The sequence below is a fragment of the Balaenoptera musculus genome, chromosome 14 (assembly GCF_009873245.2).
Source record: "Balaenoptera musculus isolate JJ_BM4_2016_0621 chromosome 14, mBalMus1.pri.v3, whole genome shotgun sequence".
NCBI classification, from domain to species: Eukaryota; Metazoa; Chordata; class Mammalia; order Artiodactyla; family Balaenopteridae; genus Balaenoptera; species Balaenoptera musculus.
This window is the reverse complement of record NC_045798.1, coordinates 63,542,680-63,568,684: the sequence shown is the minus strand read 5'-3', so window position 1 is coordinate 63,568,684 and position 26,005 is coordinate 63,542,680. Positions and strand designations below refer to the sequence as shown.

Sequence of the window (26,005 nt, the reverse complement as noted above, 5' to 3'; positions counted from 1 at the left end):
CAGTAATATACTATTGCAATTTCAATTTGTACAGAAGTGACTGGGCATTTTAAAGGGAGAATGAGGGAGTAGAAAGGGAGGTGAGCAGGGGCTCAGTAGAGTTGGGGAAGCGGAAAAATTACCAAGGGGTGGTCAGTGTAAATGCTGATTAGGCCAGCTGTGTCTGTTAGCTGCAATTATCAAAATTAGGATTCTTCCTTCATACAGAGACTGGGAGACAGAGGCCCTATCCTTCCTGGTGATTACATTTTAAAGGAATGGCTTTCAGGTCCTTGAGAAAGACACCCTTGAACTGTAGGAGCTACATATATATCTCAAAGGGATAGAGGAAAGATTCACAACTGTAAATCCATTTTAATAAATGCTCTAAGAAAGGATGGTCAGGGGCCTATTTTCAGGTGTTGGGTAGAACAAACAGTAAATTCTTTGGGGAGCCTTGAGCTTTTTAGGCAGGCACTTGAAGGGGATCTAGGGTCATCCTAGGGATGACTTGAGCTGTTAGAAACTATGTTAAAGTCTTTTAACATGGTGGTAGGGGAGTGGATGAAATCATTTGTGTTGAGATCTGTAGTTTTTTTTTTTTGTTTTGTTTTGTTTTTTTTTTTTTTTTTTTTTAAATGAAAGCTGATTTTTATTTTATCAACAGCCATTCTTTAAACATGAACATGCATACGTAATATTCTACGCACACATCACAGTTTTTAACATTAGTTAATAAAGGTTAAACACACAACATACATCCTTACAAAAAAAGTCAAAATGCAAACTTAAAACTTTAAACAAAAGTCTTACTAATTTAAAAAAAGTTTGTGTTGGGTACCATTTGTACAACACAGTTAATTTAAACATTTTCATTTTGGCTGCACATGAAAAAAGCGGCAGTAGAAAATAAAGTCATTGAGGGTTTTTAAATAGCAGAATAGGCAGTTTTGCCATGCAGGTGAAGCAATATTAAATATTAGTTTTCAAAAAAAATCCACATTTAAAAATATTTAGTTCAAGTCACAGAATTTTTCTCAGTAGAGACCCCAATGCAATGCATAATTAGCTGCCTTAGATGGCCTGTTTGAAAGGACAACATCCCTTCAGAGTATAACTTTACTGATTTTGGCACAGAAAAGAAGTCTTAAGAACAAGAATATGATTAAAATAGAGGGAGAGGAACAGAGGAAAGAAATAAAAAGCAAGAGTAAATGAGATAGTAATTGCAATCACTAAAAACTGTGCATTCTCAGTCACTGCAGAATACTGTCTTCTGTCTACAGCAGGTGCTTATTCCAGAACTGTTATTGCAGCATGGATTTAATCTGCTTGGAGGTAGTCTCATCATTCAAATGTTTTGTTGTGTACCTGAGAGCATTGAGAAGACCTTCTACACTATTAGGAGGCTGGTCCTTAAGAACTTTGATACAACCTTTCATATCAATTTTTGAAGTTTTGGCAAATGCTCCCACTGGATGTACGTGGTCATAGAGTATTATGACGCCTACCATTACCCTCAAGCAAAATGACACTGTTTCTTCATTTGTAAATCTGCTTCTGTATTCCGGTGTTTCAAGCATGACTCTGCACACACTAGCCATGGTGCTTAGACAATCTGTGGTATTTTCTATTGGTAAATTTTTATTCTCTGATACAAATTTTGTTGTGGCATCACTTAAGGTTTTCAGCATTGGGGTTGCCTCAGCATAAAACAAAGACATTCGATTTGCCAATTCATTATTTACTTCATTTTCTCCTTCTGCTGGAACATTATTAATCCTCATACGACTCAATGTTCTTCTATAATAGCTGAAATCATTCTGTATGGCAGGATTTGTCATCTTGAGTTCATCAAACCGGAGTGTAAAATGAAGAATTTCTGCAAACTGCTTAGCAAGAGCCTGCTCTCGCTCTAGATGCTGGGTAGGAGAATACGGGGTACTTGTCAAGGCTCCCAGAAGACCTCTTAATGCTGCTTCTAACCTCTGAGAAAACTCATAAAATTTCTTTAATTTGCCTACTAGTGGAACAACTGCACCCCATGCCTTCTCTTGCAACTTCTCATCTGCTGGATGTTGGATGGCCTCTCGTATTTCATGGCCAGCTCCTCTATATGACTGCAAGTCCTCCAAGATGCCTTCTGCATCTTTTAGTACTACATTCACCTGATTATAAATTTCCTTCTCAGACTCTGTAGGCTGGGCATCTTCAGCCAGTGCTGGTGATTCTGTTCTTGTCCCTCTATTCTCCGCGCGAACCTCCAGGCTCTCTCAGTCCCGCTCCTCCGCGCTCCTCGAGCCGCGACGGCAGCTCCTCAGCGGCGCTAGGGGGAGCCCCGGGCCCGGAGCGGGGCAGCGGCGGCGGCCGGACCGGGAGCCCCTCCGCACCTGCCCCTGTGGCGGAGCCGCGACGAGCCAGGCGGCGGCGGCAGCGGCCGAGATCTGTAGTTTTTACAGGCCAAGGTTTGAGGTATAGTCGAGATGAGGGCTCAGAGGGCCTGCTAGAGTTTGATCAAGGAGAGAATGTTTCTCTCTGAGTAATTTTAAGACATGTTGTATGGTCAGGCCACCCAAGATGGCTGTTCTCTTGCTCTCTGTACATCCCCTACTTGACCAGTGCCTGCTTCACCTATACCCTGCTCTCATGACTGACCTTGATCTTCCTACATACTTGCCCCCACCCCAGCTAGTGACTGTATGTGCCTCACTGCCGCCCTATAACTGGTAATCTTCACACTCCTCCCCCACCCCCAGAGCAAAAACTGCCACCATGTCCTGCCTGCCATGGGGTGTCGCTCCAGGACCTTGCTTCCGACATGTAGATCCTCCCCTCCGCACCGCCCCCCCTCCCCACCCGCCCCAATCCATTAAATCATGTCTCTGTTGCTGACTCCAGGTTCTTCCTTTGGTCTTGAACCTGGGCAACTACAGCCTTACAGGCCTGTGGGGTACAGCCCAAAACATGTTATTTTAGTTTAATTTTTTTTAAAACTTTATTTGCCAAAGCCTTCCTTTTTTCCATCTGTAAAATAGGAATTACTTATTAACATCTCATACAGCTCTTAGGAGCATCTAATGCAGCGCTGTCCAATAGAAGTATTGGACAAGACTCACATGCCATTATCAGTAACCTCATAGCCACAGTTTAAAAATAGTATATAGAAATAAACAGTAAAAATTAATGTTAGTAATTATTTTATTTACCTAATATATTCAAAATATTTCAACTTGTAATCAACATTTTAAAATTATTGGGAGATTTTACGTTCTTGTTTTCGTCCTATGTATTTTACATTTACAACACCTCAGTTCGGGCCAGCCACAATTTAAGGGTTCAGTACTTCTGGCTGCTGCATTGGACAGCGCAGCTCTACAGGCCTTGCTGATGTGAGCGTGGGGCGGGTCTTAGCCAGATGGGAGCGGAGCTTTTCAGAACGCGTTTTGGGCCTCGTCGGTTGCCGTAAGAAGCGCCGGCCGTGGCGGCGCCACGTCCCTTGCCGCGGAGGGAAGGGGGTCAGTTGGGCCTCGGGGCGGGTGGTCATGGCCTTTACGCTGTACTCGCTGCTGCAGGCGGCCCTACTCTGCGTCAATGCCATCGCCGTGCTACACGAGGAGCGATTCCTCAAGAACAGTGAGTGGGGCCGCGGGGGCGGGCCGAAGGGGACGCGGCGGGCCGAAGGGGACGCAGCGAGCCTCGGGGGCGCGGAGCCGACTCGGGCCGCGTGAGTGGACCACTTGGGCCGGGACAGACGGCCGGCCGAGGGCTCTCCTCTTGGGGCCCTTCCTTGGGTGGGGAAGCAGAGCCACTTTCGTCTCACCAGTGGAGTGAAGATTGTTCAGTGGGGTGAAGATTGTTCAGCAGACGCCCACTGTGTGTCGGACTCTGGGTGTCGGGATGGGGGGAGGCGGGGGTGAGCCAGGGAACGCCCCTGCCTGCGTCCAGTTTAGGTTAGGAATTTAGTACCCTTCTCTGTGACCGCTTTTAGTTGTCAGAAACCTGGGGTGTGAGTTTTCAATGAAAAAGGGAGGGGTGTGGCTCATTTTGGAGCGTAGGTAATCAGAAGAATGAACTGATGGAAGGCCATAGGGGTTCCTGGGCTTTGGGGATAAGAGGAAAGGAGACGTGTTGGGGTTATCACGCCATCCAGTCATCCATGTTCCAAGAAAAGTTTATTCAGCACAGTTTATTGGGTGCCTAGGATGTGCCAGGCTAGAATCTGAGAATACAGAGAAGACAGAAGTTATGCCTACCGGGATCTCACAATCCAGCGACCTCCATGCCACCTGGACAGACTGCTTTTTTCTGCATGAGGCACAATTAAGGCAGGATACTGCATGATGTGCATCATTTGTTACAGCGTACCAAATGTGTCTGTGTAGATCACTGAAACTCAAACCCATGAGCAAGATTTACTGGTTTCATTTATTCCTTCAGGAGAGATTTATTGAGCACAAATTATGTGCCAGGCGAAACTGAGGTTAAAACAGTTGCCCTGCCCTCCTAATGAAAGTTAATCTAAATAAAAACTGAACAAGTACCAATAACAAGTATGCAGAATGTTACGAAAGAGAAGTGCTGGGAGATACTAACTTGTGAATCTTTGAAAGTTTGGAGGAAGTGTGTCTAACCCGAAATCAGATAAGTCAGTAAACATTAACTAGGTGAAGGGTCGGGAGGTGATGAGTAAGGGCTGGTGTGAAAATTGGCGTGGAAAGGTTGTACGGAGGGCAGTGACATGACTTGATTTGTGTTATTTGCTGGTTACTGTGTGGAGAACAGATCAGAAGTGTAGAAGAGTGGATGTGGAAAGCACCATTCCAAATAGGGCAAGTAGAGATGGTGGGTATAATATAAGTTGAATGGGTATAATAACAATAATGATACCTAACACTTAACATTTACCGTGTGCCAGGATCTGTATCAAGTGCTTTATACATATTAACTTGTGTAACCCTCACAACAACCCTATGAGACAAATAGTGTTTTCATTCCTGCTTTACAGTTGGGGGCCAGAAACACAAAAGAGTTGGTAGCTTTCCTAAGATCACACAGCTAGAGAGCAGCAGAGTTAGGGTTCAGTTCAGGCAGTCTGACTCAAGTTCATCTGTTCACCACTATACCATCCAGAAAAGTAGAAGGAATCACATTGTGGGTTGAACTGTATGCCCCTAAAAGATATATTAAAGTCCTAACCCTTGTTTCCTTTTTTGGAAATAACGTCTTCGCAGGTGAAATTAAGTTAAGATGAGGTCACACTGGAAAAGGATGGACCCTAAGTCCAGTGAGGTGTCCCTATGGGGAGAGAGAGATACAGAGACACACAGACACAGGGGGAAGAAGGCCATGTGACAACAGAGGCAGAGACGAGTGGTGCAGCTGCAGTCCAGAGAATGCCAAGGATTGCCAGTAACTACCAGAAGCTAGGAGAGAGGCATAGACGACATTAGCCCAAGAGCCCCGAAAAGGAACCAACTCTGCCAACACCTTGGTTTTGGAGTTCTGGCCTCCAGAACTGTGAAAAAATAAACTTTCATTGTGTTAAGCCACATAGTTTGTGGCACTTTGATATAATAGCCCTAGGAAACTAGTACAAATCAGAAGATATTTTAAACGTAGAAAAGATAGAACTTACTGTTTGGACACTGGGAATGAGGAGAGAGGAAAAAGTCAAAGATCTCTCTTGGTTTTCTGGTTTAAGCAACTGAGTGAAGGGTAGTAGCTTTACTGAGTTGGCACTGGTGGGAAATTGTGGGGTGTGGTGCAGGTAACAAGGTGAAGAGATAAAGAAGTTTCGCACATGCTGAGGTTGAGATTTCTGTGAGATACGCAAGTGGAGATATGGAATAGTCAGTTGGACTTAAGTCCATAGACCAGAAGCAAGAGCCAGAGCGGAGGCTGAGATTTGAGTTTGTCAACCACAGATGATAAATTAAGCCATGGAAGAGATGAAATTGTTCAGGGAACAATAGAATAGAGTACAAAGGAGAACTGTTGACCAGGACAGTCCTAAAATCTCTTCCAGTATTTAATGTTCAGGTAATGATAGAAGAGCTGACAGGAGAAATTGATGAGTGAGCAAAACAGAGAGATGGGGAAATCTAAACAGTGGGTTTCACAGAGGCCAAGGAGTGTTTGAAGCAGGAGAGGGAATACAACAGTGGAATGTTCTGAGAAGCCAAGCAAGATAAGGACTGAAAAGTGTCCCGAGGATTCAGGGTAGTAGAGGTCATTGGTGATTCTGTAAGAGCAGTTACAACAGTGGGTAAAATCCGCATTGGAATGGGGAGGAGCGAGTGGAAAGTCATAGAATGGAGACAGCACAATTATCCAAACGTATCACTGAGTTGGAGGAGATGAAATGGTAGCTGGAAGGGGATGCAGAGATATGTTTTATGATTCTTTTGTTTTTTAGGTCTCAGCAGCGACAATGAGAACTAATTAGGTCTCTTCAATAAGTCAATGCCATGAAATAAGTGGGGAGGAAGTGACCACTGAGGCAAATATACAAAATATAAAAAAGACAAAAAGAGAGAGAGAGAGATGTAGGGAGATATTCATATGCAGCACGTGGACATTGATTGAATTCTAGTTCAAACATATCAACTGTAAAAAACATTTTGGTAACATTTGAAGAAATTTGAGTATGGAGTAGATACTAGATGATATTAAGGAATCACTGTACATCTTGTTAGTGTGATAAAAATGCATACTGAAATATTTCAGTACTAGTAATTTATTTTTAAAGTAATCAAGCAGAAAAAAGATGAAGCACGTAGGCAAAAAAATCAATAATTATTAAATCTGAGTGATAGGTATGTTTTAAAACTTTCATAATTAAAGGTTAGAAAAGGAATTGCTAGGGGAAAAGATCTAGTAATGAGAGAAAAATAAAAGGTACAAGAGAGAAATGAGGTAATTGATAACTCAAGGATTCTGAGAAGGTGGATAGGGATGGGTCCTAAGGCACAGATGGATGAGATGGCATTAAGTGGGAGGTGGGATACTTTCTTCATTGAAAAAGGAGGAAGGATTAGCTGGAGAAGGAGAAGGTTCCCAGATTAGGTGGCAGGAAGTTTTTCTTCATTCCTTATAACAAATAGGCCAGTCACTGTGAGCTAGGTAGAAAAGATGTAGCAGTGAGCATAACACAGTATCTTTGTTCTCATATCTTAGAGTCTAATGGTAGAACAGATAAATAATTATACAAATAGCTGAGTCTAGGATAAATGCTTTGAAGGAAGAGAACTGGGTGAGAACCATGGGAATATAACCTCCTGGTTGAATCAGAACACCATCAGTTCCTAAGGAAATAGCATTTAAAGCTAAGTCCTGGAATAGGAATAGGAATTAGCCTATTTTTAAGTACCTTTAAGACTTCAAAGTAGAGATATCATGTAGGCATTTGCATATACAGGTCTGGTGCCCAGAAAGGAGGAGGTCTGGGAAGGATTTACACATGGGGATTTTCGGTGTTGGCTGGTAATGTGAAACCATTGGAATGAAGGCTATTTCTCAGAGGGAGAAGAGGTTCAAGGATTGAGTCCTGAGATTACTCTTTCCTGTCAGGGTTCTTGGTCGCAAGCAATAGAAGCTGACTCTGCCTGATTAAACAGAAAGAAATTTACTAAAAGGTTGTTGGACAATAGAACAATGGAGCAGAGTGGAGAATCCAAATACAGACACATATTTATATGGACACTTAATTTATGATAAAGTTAACAGTAGAGTGTGATAGAAAGGATGGTCCTTCAATAAATGATTCTAGGTTAACTGGATGTTCAAAAAGAAATAAATGAATCTTGACCTTCTGCCTCAGGCTAAACACATAAGCCAATTGCAAGAGCATTGTAGATCTAAATGAGAAAGGTAAAACAAAGCTAGAAGAAAACAAACTTTTTCGAAAAGGGCCATATTAAAAATAGTAGGCTTTTGCCGGCCAGGAGGCAGAACTGAGGCTATTAAGCAGGTATCTATATAACCGTTTATAAATGTGAGACATCATTCTTTTTTCCCCCAACTTTGAGATCTAATTGACAAATAACATTGTCTAAGTTTAATATGTACACGTGATGATTTGATACACGTATATATTGCAAAATGCTTACCACAGTAAGGTTGGTTAGCATATCCTTCACCTCACATAATTATCATTTTGTTGTTAATGTTGTTGTGGTGAGAACATTTAAGATTTACTCTCAGAGCAACTTTCAAGTAAACAGTGTTGGATCACCATACTGTACAGTAGATCCCCAGAGCTTATTCATCTAATAACTGAAAATTAGTGCCTTTTGACCAACATCTCCCCATTTCCCCTACCACTCCACTCCTGGCAACCACCATACTATTCTCTCTTTCTATGAGTTTGATGGTTTTAGATCCCACGTATAAGTGAGATAATACAGTACTTGTCTTCCTCTGAGTTATTTCACTTAGCATAATGTCCTCAAGGTCCATCTGTGTTGTCACATATGGCAGGTTTTCCTTGTTTATGGCTGAATAATATTTCATTATATATGTACACCACATTTTCTTTATCCATTCATCTGTCAGTGGACACTTAGATTGTTTCCATGTCTTGGATATTGTGAATAGTGCTGCAGTGAACATGGGAGTGCAAATATCTCCTCGAGATAATGACTTCATCTGTTTTGGAAAAATACCCAGAAATGGGATTGCTGGATCATATAGCAGTTCTATTATATTTTAAATTTTTTGAGGAACCTCCATACTGCTTTCCAAAGTGGCTGTACCAGTTTACATTCCTATCAACAGTGCACAAAGGTTCCCTTTTTTCACATCCTTGCCAGCATTTATTGTCTCTTGTCTTTTTGGTAATAGTCATTCTAACAGGTGATATTTCATTGTGGCTTTGATTTACATTTTTCTGATGAATAGTGATGTTGAGCACCTTTTCGTGTACTTGGCCATTTTTATTTCTTCTTTGGAAAAATACCTAATCAAGTCCTCTGCCCAGTTTTAATCGAATTATTTGAAAATACAATTATTAATGGAAAGCACCTCCACAGTGGTAGTGTGAGAACCTCCACTGGACCCTCTTTCCAATAAAACAACTATACCTAGTGAAAATTATTTTAAAAACGAACATTTGAAGTCTCTGGGAATTGTCATAAGAGTGTACAACAAATGAAGAAACTTTTTTTTTTTCCCCCAAGAAAATCTATTAAAGCTCAGTAAGAGCAGTGAGAATCTCTGGCATTTGAGCCACAACCAGCTCTTCCCTCTCCCCAACACACACACACACACACACACACACAAAGGAAATGATAAAGATTACAGTCAAAATTAATGGAATACAGAGTAGAAAAACAATAGAATTAACAAAACTAAAAACTAGTTCTTTCAGAAGATCAACAAAATTGGCAAACATTTAGCTAGACCAAGAAAAAAGGAAAGAAGACTCAAATTACTAAAATCAGGAATGAAAGGTGACATCACTATCTTAGAGAATGAAAAGGATTATAAGGGAATGCTGTGAACAACTGTATGCCAACAAATTAGATGACTTAGATGAAATGGACAAATTCCTAGAAAGACTACAAACTATTGAACTGACTTAAGAAGAACTAGGAAATCTGATTAGACCTGTACCATGTAAAGAGATTGAGTTAGTAACTTAAAGACTTTGAACAAAGAAAAACTCAGGCTTCATTGCTGGATTTTACCAAACATTTAAAGAAGACTTAACACCAAAATAGAGAGAAGAGAAGACATCCCAACTCATGCAGTGAGGCCAGTATTAACCTGATATGAAAACCAGACACAGCACAAGAAAAGAAACTCCAGACCAGTATCTGCTGAATATAGACACAAAAATTCTCTACAGAACACTGGCAAACTAAACCAAGTGGGATTTACCCTGGGAGTGCAGTGTTGGTTTAACATTTTTAAATCAATTAATGTAATTCATCATATTAATAAAATAAATAAAAATCACATGATATAATAGATGCAGAAAAACATTTGACAAAACCTAATACCCTTTCATGATAAAACGTTCAACAAACTAGGAATAGGAAGGAACTTCCTCAATCTGATAAAGAACATCTTTGAAAACCCCCCAGCTAGGAATAAGAAAAGGATCTTGCCACTCCTTTTTAACATTGTACTGGAGATTCTATCCATGGCAATTAGAAAAGAAAAAGAAATAAAAAACATCCAGATTGTGAGGTTGAAAAAGTAAATCTCTTGTTTGCAGATGACATAATCTTGTATATAGAAAGTCCTAAGGAATCACTAAAAAACTATTAGAACTAAGAAATGAGTTTAGTAAGGTTGCAAGATACGAGATCAGGAACAAAAATCATTTGTTTTCCTGTACGTGAACAATGAACAATCAAAAATGAAATTAAAAAAAACATCATTTACAATATCATCAAAAAGAACAAAATACTTAGGAATAAATTTAACAGAGTAAGTGTAAGTCTTATACTATGAAAACTCCAAGGCATTGTTGAGTGAAATTAAAGAAGAATAAAGATTTTTAAAGATAATTAATGGGTGTAAAAACACTCCATGTTCATGGATTGGAAGACTAAATATTGTTAGGATAACAATACTTAATGTTACTGATTTACAGAGTTAATGCAATGTCTATCCAAATCCCAGTTGGCTTTCTTTTGGCAGAAACTGACAAGTTGGGTCCTAAAGGAAATTCAAGGGATCCAGAATAGCCAAAACAACTTCGAAAGAGAATACAATGCCCAGACCTTACTCCAGACCTGCATTCAAATTTCCCAGAAGTGAAGTTGAGCAGTGTGTCTTTTCCAGAATTTCTACAGATGATTGAGATTTGTGCTCCTAGATGACAACTACTGCCACAAACTATTGGAATGGCCTAGAATTGTTAGTACTTTGCCCTCCAGAACTTTGCTTTCCACATTTCCTCTTTTATCTAGAAATAGTACAGAAATATTTTGTTTGAGCATGTGTTTTGAATATGGTTCCAGAACTAAGGGAAAACACCACATTGCCTTGACTAAGTGGATAAGCCATTGTTCTAAAATATCTGAATAGTTTTAAGATAGAATTTTAAAATATTTTAAGTGTTAAATATTGTTTGTATAAGCTCTTAACTCTTCTTACCTAGATTTTCATAGTAACCTCCTCACTGGTCACACTCCATCCATTTTTGCTTCTCTTTGTTCTCCCTTCTATAGGAAGCTGACCGTGTTCCTCAGTGTTTGAAATTCTGAGTTCTTCAATATCCATAGCCTTCAACGTAAAATTCATACTCCCTTGTGTGACTTATAAACCCACCATAATGTTTCCCTTCCTCTCTGTCCTTCCCCTCTTTTACCCTTCCCTAATATTTACCGTGTACCTTTTTTACCATGATACTCTTCTTCACTGCTGAGCCTTTACTCAAATTATTTTCTCTGCCTGTGATGACCTTGACTTACCTCATTTCTTTGACTGGCTAACTCTTCAGCCTATCCTTTAAGGCCTACTTCTGGCATTTGCCTTTCCCAGAAACCATCTCTGACCCATTTTGTGGGTAATATACCACTGCAGTTTCTTTTCTGTCTCCTCCAGTAGACTGACAACAAGGGTCCTTTCATCTTTACAATTCATTCCATCAGTCAATGAATGTTTTCTGAATAACTTTATGTTTCCATTATCATATTCTTGTGATTCCTGACTTGAGAGCTATCATATTTATACACATAGGTTAGCCAGTATTTTGGCAATAGTGCAGAGAATGTGTTGTTTCTTTTAGTGCTCCACAATGATGCTAATTTCCTTTACGTACAAGAGAAAACTCACATAGTGGATTTTTATTTATTTATTTATTTATTTTTGGCTGTGTTGGGTCTTCGTTGCTGCGCACAGGCTTTCTCTAGTTGCAGTGAGCAGGGGCTACTCTTCATTGCGGTGTGCGGGCTTCTCATTGCGGTGGCTTCTCGTTGTAGAGCACGGGCTCTAGGCATGGTGCGGGCTTCAATAGTTGTGGCTTGTGGGCTGTAGAGCGCAGGCTCAGTAGTTGTGGCTCACAGGCTTAGTTGCTCCATGGCCTGTGGGATCTTCCCAGACCAGGGCTCGAACCCATGTCCCCTGCATTGGCAGGCAGATTCTTAACCACTGTGCCACCAGGGAATCCCCTACCTAATGGATTTTAATACCTGCCAAAATTGTTCTTGCTAGGTTTCGTTTGTGATGCCCAGTATCAATTTGACATATATTTATTATATCCAGGTTTGTGTGCCTGACACACAGTGAGGTCAAACAAACCAAAAAGTAGGAGTTTGGAGCAGAGAAAGGTTTATTGCAGTGGCCAAGCAAGGAGATCAGGTGGCTCATGCTCAAAAAGCCTGAACTCCCCAGTGGATTTTGGGGAAGAGTTTTTATAGGCAAAATTTGGAGGGAGGGCTGCAGGGTATGTGACCTTCCTCTGACTGGTTGGGTGAGGTAACGGGGTGGTGTTCCAGTCAGCCTTCTGGTCCCAGCCAGTCTGGGGTCCATGTGCTTATGCTTAGCCTGAAGTTACCATCCTCCACCTGGGTGGGGCCTTAGTTCCTGTAGAAGAACTCAGACACCTGTGTTAGATTGTTATGTATATTCCTTGAGAAGGAACCAGGACCCTGCCCTATCACTGCACTACCATTTCTTGACTGCCTTTCCTTAGTTTCTGTATTCCCTCACTCCCGTAATTAGCAACTGTTTGAATCTGCCCTTTGGAACTCAGGGAAGATCTAGGAGGCTGAAAGCCTTTTTCCTCCAAACAAGGAATGGGGAACACAGAAGGCTTGTGTACCCAGGAGGGCCCCACAGGGTCCTGCTTGGTTTCAGTCCCACCTTTTCTTTGATACTCCTCAATCTTGAGGGGAACAAGTGTTGGACAAGGAAGGGAATAACATTTTGGTTAGAGATTTTTTTAAAAAATTTTTTATTGGAGTATAGTTGATTTCCAATGCTGTGTTAGTTTCAGGTGTACAGCAAAGTGAATCAGTTTTACATATACATATATCCACTCTTTTTAAGATTCTTTTCCCATATAGGCCATTACAGAGTATTGAATAGAGTTCCCTGTGCTATACAGTAGGTCCTTATTAGTTATCTGTGTTATATATAGTAGTGTGTATATGTCAATCCCAATCTCCAGATTTATCCCTCCTCCTCCCCCGCTTTCCCCTCTGCTAACCATAAGTTTGTTAGAGATGTTAATCATAAACTCAGCAGAGGAACGTGGTTTTAGGGGAATTCGGTTTCAGTAGTAGTTATGAGTAATACAGAAGAAACATTTCACACATGAAACTGTATTAGCTCTGGCTGTCATAACAAAGTATCATAGACTGGGTGGCTTAAACAACAGAAATTTATTTTCTTACAGTTCTGGAAGCTGGAAATCTGAGATTAGGGTGCCAGCATGTTTGAATTCTGGTGAGGACTCTCTTCCTGGCTTGCAGATGGCCACCTTCTCACTGTGTCCTCACATGGCTGGGCAGAGTCAAGATCTCTCTCTTCCTCTTTTTGTAAGGCCACAGCCCTATCAGATTAGGGCCCTACCCTTAAGATTCCCTTTAATTTTAATTATCTCCTAAAGATCCTATCTCCAGATACAGTCTCTTTGAGGGTTAGGGCTTCAACATGTGAGTTTGGTGGGAACACAAATCAGTCCGTAGCAAACAGTTAAAATATTACAAGTTGTTATTTGACTCAGGTTTGAATGACTGCTCCAGACCACTGTAATATTAGACTTTAGAATAGTGAGAGCTGTGTGAGCCTAAGTAATAGAAAGAGAATTCCTAAAGGAGGTAGACCTTAAACAGTAAATCAGGTTTGCATAAATGTACAGAGAAATGAACAAGGCATTCCACAGGCCTTGCATATGATAGATGACATAGTATGAGCATGGCAGTTTTATAAAACATTGAAGAAACCATCTGGATATGTAAGGTTCTATTTAAATATATACTCCTGAAAAACATTTGTTTAATTTCATCAGGGAATAAATGGAAATTACTGTGTTGGATTGGGAATTATATTGAACCAAGAGAGATTGGTCTAAGTATACTAGATCATTCACTTCAGCAGTGATCTTTTTGATCAAGGTAATTTTTTTAAAACTTACATTAACAGAGTTATTTGTGTAGTTTATTAGGTACTTTTACATTTATGATAGCATTTGATTCACATGCAAATTTGGTGACACTGACAAAGTAAAGCACATTTCATTTTCTTTTATAGAAATGGAAACTGACCTCAAAGAGGCTGAGGTTTGCCAGGGTCAGCCAGTCCTCAAAACTGTAGCTAAAACTTTCTCTTCAAAATGTATCTAGCTGAGGGTTGTTGACTGAATCTGAATGGATTACCGTTTTGTGTGTGACTTTTTTTTTTTTTTTTAAACATCTTTATTGAAGTATAATTGCTTTACAATGGTGTGTTAGTTTCTGCTTTATAACAAAGTGAATCAGTTATACATATACATATGTTCCCATATCTCTTCCCTCTTGCATCTCCCTCCCTCCCACCCTCCCCATCCCACCCCTCTAGGTGGTCACAAAGCACCGAGCTGATCTCCCTGTGCTATGCAGCTGCTTCCCACTAGCTATCTATTTTACGTTTGGTAGTGAATATATGTCCATGACACTCTCTCACCCTGTCACATCTCACCCCTCCCCCTCCCCATATCCTCAAGTCCATTCTCTAGTAGGTCTGTGTCTTTATTCCCATCTTGCCACTAGGTTCTTCATGGCCTTTTTTTTTTTTTTTTCCCCTTAGATTCCATATATATGTGTTAGCATACTGTATTTGTTTTTCTCTTTCTGAATTACTTCACTCTGTATGACAGACTCTAACTCCATCCACCTCATTACAAATACCTCCATTTCATTTCTTTTTATGGCTGAGTAATATTTCATTGTATATATGTGCCACATCTTCTTTATCCATTCATCCGATGATGGACATTTAGGTTGCTTCCATGTCCTGGCTATTGTAAATAGAGCTGCAATGAACATTTTGGTACATGACTCTTTTTGAACTATGGTTTTCTCAGGGTATATGCCCTGTATGCCCAGTAGTGGGATTGCTGGGTCGTATGGTAGTTCTAGTTTTAGTTTTTTGAGGACCCTCCATACTGTTCTCCATAGTGGCTGTATCAATTTACATTCCCACCAACAGTTCAAGAGGGTTCCCTTTTCTCCACACCTTCTCTAGCATTTATTGTTTGGGGATTCTTTTTTTTTTTTTTTTTTTTTGTTTGGGGATTCTTTGATGATGGCCATTCTGAATTGGTGTGGGGTGATACCTCATTGTGGTTTTGATTTGCATTTCTCTAATGATTAGTGATATTGAGCATCCTTTCATGTGTTTGTTGGCAATCTGTATATCTTCTTTGGAGAAATGTCTATTTAGGTCTCGCACCCATTTTTCAATTGGATTGTTTGTTTTTTTGATATTGAGCTGCATGAGCTGTGTGTATATTTTGGAGATTAATCCTTTGTCAGTTGCTTCATTTGCAAATATTTTCTCCCAAGCAGAGGGTTGTCTTTTCATCTTGTTTATGGTTTCCTTTGCTGTGCAAAAGCTTTTAAGTTTCATTAGGTCCAATTTGTTTATTTTTGTTTTTACTTCCATTTCTCTAGGAGGTGGGTCAAAAAGGATCTTGCTGTGATTTATGTCATGGAATGTTCTGCCTATGTTTTCCTCTAAGAGTTTTATAATGTCTAGCCTTACATTTAGGTCCTTAATCCATTTTGAGTTTATTTTTGTGTATGGTGTGAGGGAGTGCTCTAATTTCATTCTTTTACATGTAGCTATCCAGTTTTCCCAGCACCACTTATTGAAGAAGCTGTCTTTTCTCCATTGTGTATTCTTGCCTCCTTCATGGGTTTACCTCTGGGCTTTCTATCCTGTTCCATGGATCTATATTTCTGTTTTTTGTGCCAGTACCATACTGTCTTTTTTTTTTTTTAATAAATTTATTTCTTTCTTTATTTTATTTTTGGCTGCGTTGAGTCTTCATTGCTGCGCATGGGCTTTCTCTAGTTTTAGTGAGCAGGGCTACTCTTTGTTGTGGTGTGCGGGCTTCTCATTGCGGTGGCTTCTCTTGTTGCAGAGCACGGGCTCTAGGCGCATGAGCTTCAGTAGTTGTGGCACATGGGCTCTGTAGTTGTGGCTCACGGGCTCTAGGGCGCAGGCTCAGTAGTTGTGGTGCACGGGCTCAGTTGCTCCACAGCATGTGAGATCTTCTCAGACCAGGGCTCGAACCCATGTCCCCTGCATTGGCAGACGGATTATTAACCACTGCTCCACCAGGGAAGCCCCATACTCTCTTCATTACTGTAGCTTTGTAGTATAGTCTGAAGTCCGGGAGCCTGATTCCTCCAGCTCCGTTTTTCTTTCTCAAGATTGCTTTGGCTATTCGGGGTCTTTTGTGTTTCCATACAAATTGTGAAATTTTTTGTTCTAGTTCTGTGAAAAATGCCATTGGTAGTTTGATAGGGATTGCACTGAATCTGGAGATTGCTTTGGGTAGTATAGTCATTTTCACAATGTTGATTCTTCCAATCCAAGAACATGGTCTCTCTTTCCATCTGTTTGTATCATCTTTAATTTCTTTCATCAGTGTCTTATAATTTTCTGCATACAGGTTTTTTGTCTCCTTAGGTAGGTTTATTCCTACGTATTTAATTCTTTTTGTTGCAATGGTAAATGGGAATGTTTCCTTAATTTCTCTTTCAGATTTTTCATCATTAGTGTATAGGAATGCAAGAGATTTCTGCACATTAATTTTGTATCCTGCTACTTTACCAAATTCATTGATTAGCTCTAGTATTTTTCTCGTAGCATCTTTAGGATTCTCTACGTACAGTATCATGTCATCTGCAAACACTGCCAGCTTTACTTCTTCTTTTCCAATTTGGATTCCTTTTATTTCTTTTTCTTCTCTGATTACCATGGCTAAAACTACCAAAACTATGTTAAATAATAGTGATGAGAGTGGGCAACCTTATCTTGTTCCAGATTTTAGAGGAAATGGTTTCAGTTTTTCTCCATTGAGAACGATGTTGGCTGTGGGTTTGTCATATATGGCCTTTATTATGTTGAGGTAGGTTCCCTCTATGCCTACTTTCTGGAGACTTTTTATCATAAATGGGTGTTGAATTTTGTCAAAAGCTTTTTCTGCATCTGTTGAGATGATCATATGGTTCTTCTCCTTCAATTTGTTAATATGGTGTATCACATTGATTGATTTGCATATATTGAAGAATCCTTGCATTCCTGGGATAAACCCCACTTGATCATGGTGTATGATCCTTTTAATGTGCTGTTGGATTCTGTTTGCTAGTATTTTGTTGAGGATTTTTGCATCTATGTTCATCAGTGATATTGGCCTGTAGTTTTCTTTTTCTGTGATGTCTTTGTCTCGTTTTCATATCAGGGTGATGGTGGCCCTTAGAATGAGTTTGGGAGTGTTTCTCCCTCTGCTATATTTTGGAATAGTTTGAGAAGGATGGGTGTTAGCTCTTCTCTAAATGTTTGATAGAATTCGCCTGTGAAGCCATCTGGTCCTGGGCTTTTGTTCATTGGAAGATTTTTTTTTTTTTTCATTGGAAGATTTTTAATCACAGTTTCAATTTCAGTGCTTGTGATTGGTCTGTTCATATTTTCTATTTCTTCCTGGTTCAGTCTCGGAAGGTTGTGCTTTTCTAAGAATTTGTCCATTTCTTCCAGGTTGTCCATTTTATTGGCATATAGTTGCTTGTAGTAATCTCTTCTGATCCTTTGTATTTCTGCAGTGTCAGTTGTTACTTCTCCTTTTTCATTTCTAATTTTATTGATTTGAGTCTTCTCCCTTTTTATCTTGATGAGTCTGGCTAATGGTGTATCAATTTTGTTTATCTTCTCAAAGAACCAGCTTTTAGTTTTATTGATCTTTGCTATCGTTTCTTTCATTTCTTTTTCATTTAGTTCTGATCTGATCTTTATGATTTCTTTCCTTCTGCTAACCTTGGGGTTTTTTTGTTCTTCTTTCTCTAATTGCTTTAGTTGTAAGGTTAGGTTGTTTATTTGAGATGTTTCTTGTATCTTGAAGTAGGATTGTATTGCTATAACCTTCCCTCTTAGAACTGCTTTTGCTGCATCCCATAGGTTTTGGGTTGTTGTGTTTTCATTGTCATTTGTTTCTAGGTATTTTTTGATTTCCTCTTTGATTTTTTCAGTGATTTCTTGGTTATTTAGTAGTGTACTGTTTAGCCACCATGTGTTTGTATTTTTTACAGATTTTTTCCTATAACTGTTATCTAGTCTCATGGCATTGTGGTCAGAAAAGATACGTGATACAATTTCAATATTCTTAAATTTACCAAGACTTGATTTGTGTCCCAGGATATGATCTATACTGGAGAATGTTCCATGAGCACTTGAGAAGAAAGTGTAATCTGCTGTTTTTGGATGGAATGTCCTATAAATATCAATTAAGTCCATCTTGTTTAATGTATCATTTAAAGCTTGTGTTTCCTTATTTATTTTCATATTGGATGATCTGTCCATTGGTGAAAGTGGGGTGTTAAAGTCCCCTACTATGATTGTGTTACTGTCGATTTCCCCTTTTATGGCTGTTAGCATTTACCTTATGTATTCAGGTACTCCTATGTTGGGTGCATAAATATTTACAATTGTTATATCTTCTTCTTGGATTGATCCCTTGATCATTATGTGGTGTCCTTCTTTGCCTCTTGTAATAGTCTTTATTTTAAAGTCTATTTTGTCTGATATGAGAATTGCTACTCCAGCTTTCTTTTCATTTACTTTTGCATGGAATATATTTTTCCACCCCCTCACTTTCAGTTTGTATGTGTCCCTAGGTCTGAACTTGGTCTCTTGTAGACAGCATATATATACAGGTCTTGTTTTTGTATCCATTCAGCCAGTCTATGTCTTTTGGGTGGAGCATTTAATCCATTTACATTTAAGGTAATTATCGATATGTATGTTCCTATTACCATTTTCTTAATTGTTTTGGGTTTGTTATTGTAAGTCTTTTCCTTCTCTTGTGTTTCCTGTCTAGAGAAGTTCCTTTAGCATTTGTTTTAAAGCTGGTTTAGTGGTGCTGAATTCTCTTAGCTTTTGCTTATCTGTAAAGGTTTTAGTTTCTCCATCGAATCTGAATGAGATCCTTACTGGGTAGAGTAATCTTGGTTGTAGGTTTTTCCCTTTCATCACTTTACATATGTCCTGCCACTCCCTTCTGGCTTGCAGAGTTTCTGCTGAAAGATCAGCTGTTAACCTTATGGGGATTCCCTTGTATGTTAATTGTTGCTTTTCCCTTGCTGCTTTTAATATTTTTTCTTAGTATTTAATTTTTGATAGTTTGATTCATATGTTTTTCTGCGTGTTTCTCCTTGGATCAATCCTGTATGGGACTCTCTGTGCCTCCTGGACTTTTTTGACTATTTATTTTCCCATATTAGGGAAGTTTTCAACTATAATCTTTTCAAATATTTTCTCAGTCCCTTTCTTTCTCTCTTCTTCTTCTGGGACCCCTATAATTCAAATGTTGGTATGCTTCATGTTGTCCTTGAGGTCTCTGAGATTGTCCTCAATTCTTTTCATTCTTTTTTCTGTATTCTGCTCTGCGGTAGTTACTTCCACTATTTTATCTTCCAGGTCACTTATCCGTTCTTCTGCCTCAGTTATTCTGCTATTGATTCCTTCTAGAGAATATTAATTCATTTATTGTGTTGTTCATCATTGTTTGTTTGCTCTTTAGTTCTTCTAGGTCCTTTTTAAATGTTTCTTGCATTTTCTCCATTCTATTTCCAAGACTTTGGATCATCTTTTCTACCATTATTCTTAATTCTTTTTCAGGTAGACTGTCTATTTCCTCTTCATTTGTTTGGTCTGGTGGGTTTTTACCTTGCTCCTTCACCTGCTGTGTATTTCTGTCTTCTCATTTGGTTAACTTACTGTGTTTGGGGTCTCCGTTTTGCAGGCCGCAGGTTCGTAGTTCCTGTTGTTTTTGGTATCTGCTCCCAGTGGCTAAGGTTGGTTCAGTGGGTTTTGTAGGCTTCCTGTTGGAGGGGAATGGTGCCTGTGTTCTGGTGGATGAGGCCGGATCTTGTCTTTCTGGTGGGCAGGACCACGTCTCGTGGTGTGTTTTGGATGTCTGTGAACTTATTATGATTTTAGGCAGGCTTTCTGCTAATGAGTGAGGTTGTGTTCATGTCTTGCTAGTTGTTTGGCATGGGGTATCCAGCACTGTAGCTTGCTGGTTGCTGAGTGGAGCTGGGTCTTAGCATTGAGACGGAGATCTGTGGGAGAGCTTTTGCTGTTTGGTATTACGTGGGGCCCGGCGGTCTCTGGTGGACCAGTGTCCTGAACTTGGCTCTCCCACCTCAGAGGCTCAGGCTTGACTCCCCACCAGAGCATCAAGACCCTGTCAGCCACATGGCTCAGAAGTAAACGGAGAAAAGAAAAGAAAAGAAAAGAAAAGAAAAGAAAAGAAAGAAAGAAAGAAAGAAAGAAAGAAAGAAAGGAAGAAAGGAAGAAAGAAAGAATAAAATAAAGTTATTAAAATAGAAAAAAATATTAAAAATAGAAAAGTAATAAAAAAAAAAGAAAGAGAGAAAGAAAGAAGAGAGCAAACAAAACAAAAAACAAATCCACCAATGATAACAAGCGCTAAAGACTATACTAAAAAAACAAAAACAAAAACAAAAAAACGGACAGTCAGAACCCTAGGACAAATGGCAAAAGCAAAGCTATACAGAGAAAATCACACAAAGCATACGCATACACACTCATAAAAAGAGAAAAAGGAAAAATATATATATATATAAAATAAAAAAAGGAAGAGAGCAACCAAATCAGTAAACAAATCTACCAGTGATTATAAGCTTTAAATACTAAACTAAGATAAACATAATACCAGAATCAAATTAGATGCAGAAAGCAAGCCTCATGTCCACAGTTGCTCCCAAAGTCCACCTCCTCATTTTGGGATGATTCGTCATCTATTCAGGTATTCCACAGATGCAGGGTACATCAAGTTGATTGTGGAGATTTAATCTGCTGCTCCTGAGGCTGCTGGGAGAGATTTCCCTTTCTCTCCTTTGTTCGCACAGCTCCCGGGGTTCAGCTTTGGATTTGGACCCGCCTCTGCGTGTAGGTCGCCTGAGGGCGTCTGTTCCCACCCAGACAGGACGGGGTTAAAGGAGCAGCTGATTCGGTGGCTCTGGCTCCCTCAGGCCGCGGGGAGGGAGGGGTACAGAGGAGGCGGGGTGAGCCTGCGGCGGCAGAGGCCGGCGTGACATTGCAACAGCCTGAGGTGCACCGTGTGTCCCCCTGGGGAAGTTGTCCCTGTATCACGGGACCCTGGCAGTGGCGGGCTGCACAGACTCCGGGGTGGGGAGGTGTGGATAGTGACCTGTGCTTGCACACAGGCTTCTTGGTGGCTGCAGCAGCAGCCTTAGCGTTTCATGCCTGTCTCTGGTGTCCACGCTGATAGCCGCGCCTCACGCCCGTCTCTGGAGCTCATTTCAGCAGTGTTCTGAATCCCCTCTCCTCGCACGCCCCGAAACAATGGTCTCTTGCCTCTTCGGCAGCTGCAGACTTTTTCCTGGACTCCCTCCCGGCTAGCTGTGGTGCACTAACCCCTTCAGGCTGTGTTCACGCCGTCAACCCCAGTCCTCTCCCTGGGATCTGACCGAAGCCCGAGCCTCAGCTCCCAGCCCCCTCCCGCTCCGGCAGGTGATCAGACAAGCCTCTTGGGCTGGTGAGTGCTGGTCGGCACCGATCGTCCGTGCGGGAATCTCTCCGCTTTGCCCTCCGCACCCCTGTGGCTGCGCTCTCCTCCGTGGCTCCGAAGCTTCCCCCCTCTGCCACCCACAGTCTCCGCCCACGAAGGGGCTTCCTAGTGTGTGGAAACCTTACCTCCTTCACAGCTCCCTCCCAGTGGTGCAGGTCCCGTCCCTATTCTTTTGTCTCTGTTTTTCCTTTTTTCTTTTGCCCTACCCAGGTACGTGGGGAGTTTCTTGCCTTTGGGGAAGTCTCCAGTGTTCAGTAGGTGTTCTATAGGAGTTGTTCCACCTGTAGATGTAGTTTTGATGTATTTGTGGGGAGGAAGGTCATCTCCACATCTTACTCCTCTGCCATCTTGAAGGCGCCCCCTCTGATAACTTACTATTTTTGAAAAATTACTCCAATGCACTTCCCTCCCTATATTGTAGAATTTTATCCTGTTTTGTTGAAGAGCAGTTGGAAGGTAAATTTTTTCTGGGAGTCACTCCTCCCATTATGTAAAAGCATATATTTAAATATCTTTTTGGAACAGGTCTAAAAGATAAAAAGATTGTTGAAAATCATGGTTTCTCATAAAAACTGAGTGCATGATCCACAAAGTGGTTAAAACAAGTTCTTTTTTTACCATGTAAGAGCTTGTGGCCATGAATGGAAAGGATTGAAAATTTTAGCATTGATAAATTTCCAAAAAGCAAGTAAAGGAAATGAAACCATCTAAACCATCTAAAGGTGGTTATAAAGCAAGTTTAAATATTCAGAGTGATTTGTGGTTGAAACCCCTCTACTTTTGGGAACCCATTCCTGCCATCAGGATGTTCATGCTCTGGAGAGGAAGGCCTCATTCCAGAGGGGTTTCTCCAATAGAGGAGCAGCTTTACAGGCTTTCTTTTTAAATGTTATTTTTATTTTTATCAAAGCAGTATATGTGTGTGGAAAAAAGGTCAAAAAAGCCCCTTCAGTTTATAAAGAAAGATAGAAGCCTTCTGCTCCATCTCTCCTCAACCTCCCCTGTTCTTCAAAAGCAATTATTTTCAACTCTTCCAAGTTTTAAGTCACTGACCTGCTACTGTGGAAGGGTTTAGCACATTATGCCATCAGCAGCACACTCATTCTTGTGTAAGCACAAATACACACGTACTTCCCTTCTCCATCTCTCCCATCTCCAACCAATTATTGGTGATATCAATATTCCATATTTACATTACTATGACTGAATATTACGGCTGAACAGTAAAAAAAAAATCATAATTTTATCCTTTCTTCTAGTTGAATTATGGTTTGTCTGTAGAATTCTAGATTGGAACCAATTTTTCTTCAGAGTTTTGAAGACATTATTCCATTTAATTTTCTCGTTTCCTTTGTTGATGTTAAGAAGTCTAATGCCATTCTGTTTCCTGAGTCTTTGTAGGTAACCTAAGTTGCCTCTCTAAAAGCCTTTAGGGTATTCTCTTTACCTTTATAGGTCTGAAATTTTACAATAATGTGGCAACATGTGGGTCTCCTTTTCATTCATTGGGCTGTGCTCTGATTGGGCCCATTTGGCCTAAAGTCTCATATCCCTCAGTTCTGGGATATCATCTCTTAATATTTGTTTGATAATTTTTAAAAATTTTTATTGGAGTATAGTTGATTACAATGTTGTGTTAGTTTCAGGTGTACAGCAAAGTGAATCAGTTATACATATAGCCTCTATTTTTTTTTTTTCTTTTTAGATTCTTTTCCCATATAGGCCATTACAGAGTACTGAGTAGAGTTCCCTGTGCTATACAGCAGGTTCTTATCAGTTATATATTTTATATACAGTAGTGTGTATATGTCAGTCCCAACTTCCCAATTTATCCCTTTCTGCGCCCCCCCCACCCCCACCACCATCCCCTGGTAACCATAAGTTTGTTTTCTACATGTGTGACTCTACTTCTGTTTTATAAATAAGTTCATTTATACCTTTTATTTTTTTTAAGATTCCACATATAAGTGGTATCATATGATATTTGTCTTTCTGTGTCTGACTTACTTCACTCAGTATTCACTCAGTAGGACAATCTCTGGGTCCATTCATGTTACTGCAAATGGCATTTTTTTCTTTTTTATGGCTGAGTAATGTTCCATTGTATATATGTGCCACATCTTTATCCATTCCTCTGTTGATGGACATTTAGGTTGATTCCATGACCTGGCTACTGTAAATACTGCTGCAGTGAACATTGGGGAGTATGTATCTTTTTTTTTTTTTTTTGTATCAAGAACTAGTTTAATAAAAGAGGACTGGAATACTGATGTTATGTTCGTTCCACAAAACCATGGTTTGTCTTCATTTGGAATAGCTAATGTATGCTTTTTTTTTTTTTTTCACACACACACACACACACACACACACACTGTATTTTATTTTTACAAGAGATAAATAGACTGACACCAAGCATTGTAAATGGATGACACAACAAAAGCAACAATGATTGCAATTACCAAACATGAAACACACTCATACTATGTCATAATATTGACATTCAGTCCAGTAATCCTCCACTGTAACAGCTCCTTTACTTTCCAGTGAAAATTGATTTCTATATTCTTTGCCTCTGAGTCCTTGTGGGATTTTTTTTTTTTAATTCAAACAGAAAGTCACAAAAATTATAATCATCCTCATCAGTTCACTCAGTCCCATGTAATTAATTTTTTTTCATCTTGATCTTTTGTTAGCACTTTTATGAGTTCATCAGTTTTTCATTAGAGTTCTGAAAATGCTTATTCATTCAGTTCAGCAGTACAGTTACCGGAAACCGGTACTTGTCAGAGTCTTTTCTATGAATTCCTTGAAGATGAAACCCTTTTATAGGAACATATTTGCAAAAGCATCAGAGTACACCCAGAACTGTCTAAATGACAAAAGACTTAAAAATGACCATGGTTAAAGATTTGATGAAAGTTCATAATAGTGCAATTATGGGGAGTAATTGGGGAGTATGTATCTTTTTGAATTATGGTTTTCTCTGGGTATATGCCTAGGAGTGGGATTGCTGGGTCATAGGGTAGTTCTATTTTTAGTTTTTTAAGGAACCTCCATAATGTTCTCCATAGTGGCTGCACCAATTTACATTCCCACCAATGGTGTAAGAGGGTTCCCTTTTCTCCACACCCTCTCCAGCATTTATTGTTTGGAGATTTTTTGATGATGGCCATTCTGACCAGTGTGAGGTGATACCTCATTGTAGTTTTGATTTGCATTTCTCTAATAATTAGTGATGGTGAACATCTTTTCATGTGCTTTTTGACCATCTTGTTTGATAATTTTTTCCTAATTTTTTTTCTCTCTTTCTGGAACTCCTGTTATTTTGACATATTGATACTTTCTTTTTTCTTTAATTTTGCCTTGTCTGGTAGGTGACTTCAACTTAGTGTGTCAGCCTCTTCTTTTGAACTTTTTATGCTAATATAGCAAGAACAAGCTCTTCTTTATTTTTTTTAAATAAATTTATTTATTCATTTTTGGCTGCATTGGGTCTTTGTTGCTGCGCACGGGCTTTCTTTAGTTGTGGTGAGTGGGGGCTACTCTTCATTGCGGTGTGCTGGCTTCTCTTGTTGCGGAGCATGGGCTCTAGGTGGGTGGGTTTCAGTACTTGTGGCATGCGGGCTCAGTACTTATGGCACGCAGGCTCAGTAGTTGTGGCTCACGGGCTCTAGAGCGCAGGCTTGGTAGTTGTGGCGCACGGGCTTATTTGCTCCGCGGCATGTGGGATCTTCCCGGACCAGGGCTCGAACCCGTGTCCCCTGCATTGGCAGGCGGATTCTTAACCACTGCGCCACCAGGGAAGTCCCACTCCTTCTTTTTTATGTCCCCTTTTTTTATGGCATCTTGTTCTCTGGGGTTCATAGCTACAGTAGTTGTTCTCTCTCTAAGGATGTTTGTTTTTTTTAAAAATGAACTTCTACTTCTTGCATTGTCTCTTCCTCAAAGTCTTCTTTTCTGGTTTTGTTCTGTCTTTCCATGTTAAGAATTGTTCCCTCTTGACTGTCAGTTCATTCTAAAGAGTAAAGCACTGAGAGGCTCTTAGGAAGCTCTGTGTATGTGGTTGGGATTTGCTCACCAGTGGGCCTCTCTGTAAGTTCGCTCTTTCATTAAAGCCCCCAGTATGTCAGTATCTGAAGTCTTCTTGGGCAGCTGGTCAATTTCCAGAGTAATTTTACAACTTCCTGTCTGCAGAATATAAGTGTTCTTATTTCCAGGCTTACTTGAGACACAAGCAAGGAAAGTGGGCAG

At 40.1% G+C, this 26,005-nt stretch overlaps 2 protein-coding genes across 2 annotated transcripts in view; one reads left to right on the top strand and one right to left on the bottom strand.

The window, feature by feature from the left end:
* Window positions 1-615: 615 nt before the first annotated feature.
* LOC118906849 (CYFIP-related Rac1 interactor B-like) lies at window positions 616-2,411 on the bottom strand. Its single transcript, XM_036874662.1, has one exon. The coding sequence runs from the start codon at window positions 1,821-1,823 to the stop codon at window positions 1,287-1,289; it is 537 nt and encodes a 178-aa protein (XP_036730557.1). The 5' UTR covers window positions 1,824-2,411; the 3' UTR covers window positions 616-1,286.
* A 977-nt stretch (window positions 2,412-3,388) lies between these two features.
* IER3IP1 (immediate early response 3 interacting protein 1) overlaps window positions 3,389-26,005 on the top strand; it is a 28,048-nt gene continuing 5,431 nt past the window's right edge. Inside the window, exon 1 of the mRNA XM_036874663.1 lies at window positions 3,389-3,612. Coding sequence (XP_036730558.1) covers window positions 3,522-3,612 — 91 coding nt within the window. The 5' untranslated portion in view covers window positions 3,389-3,521. The remainder of the gene's footprint in view (window positions 3,613-26,005) is intronic.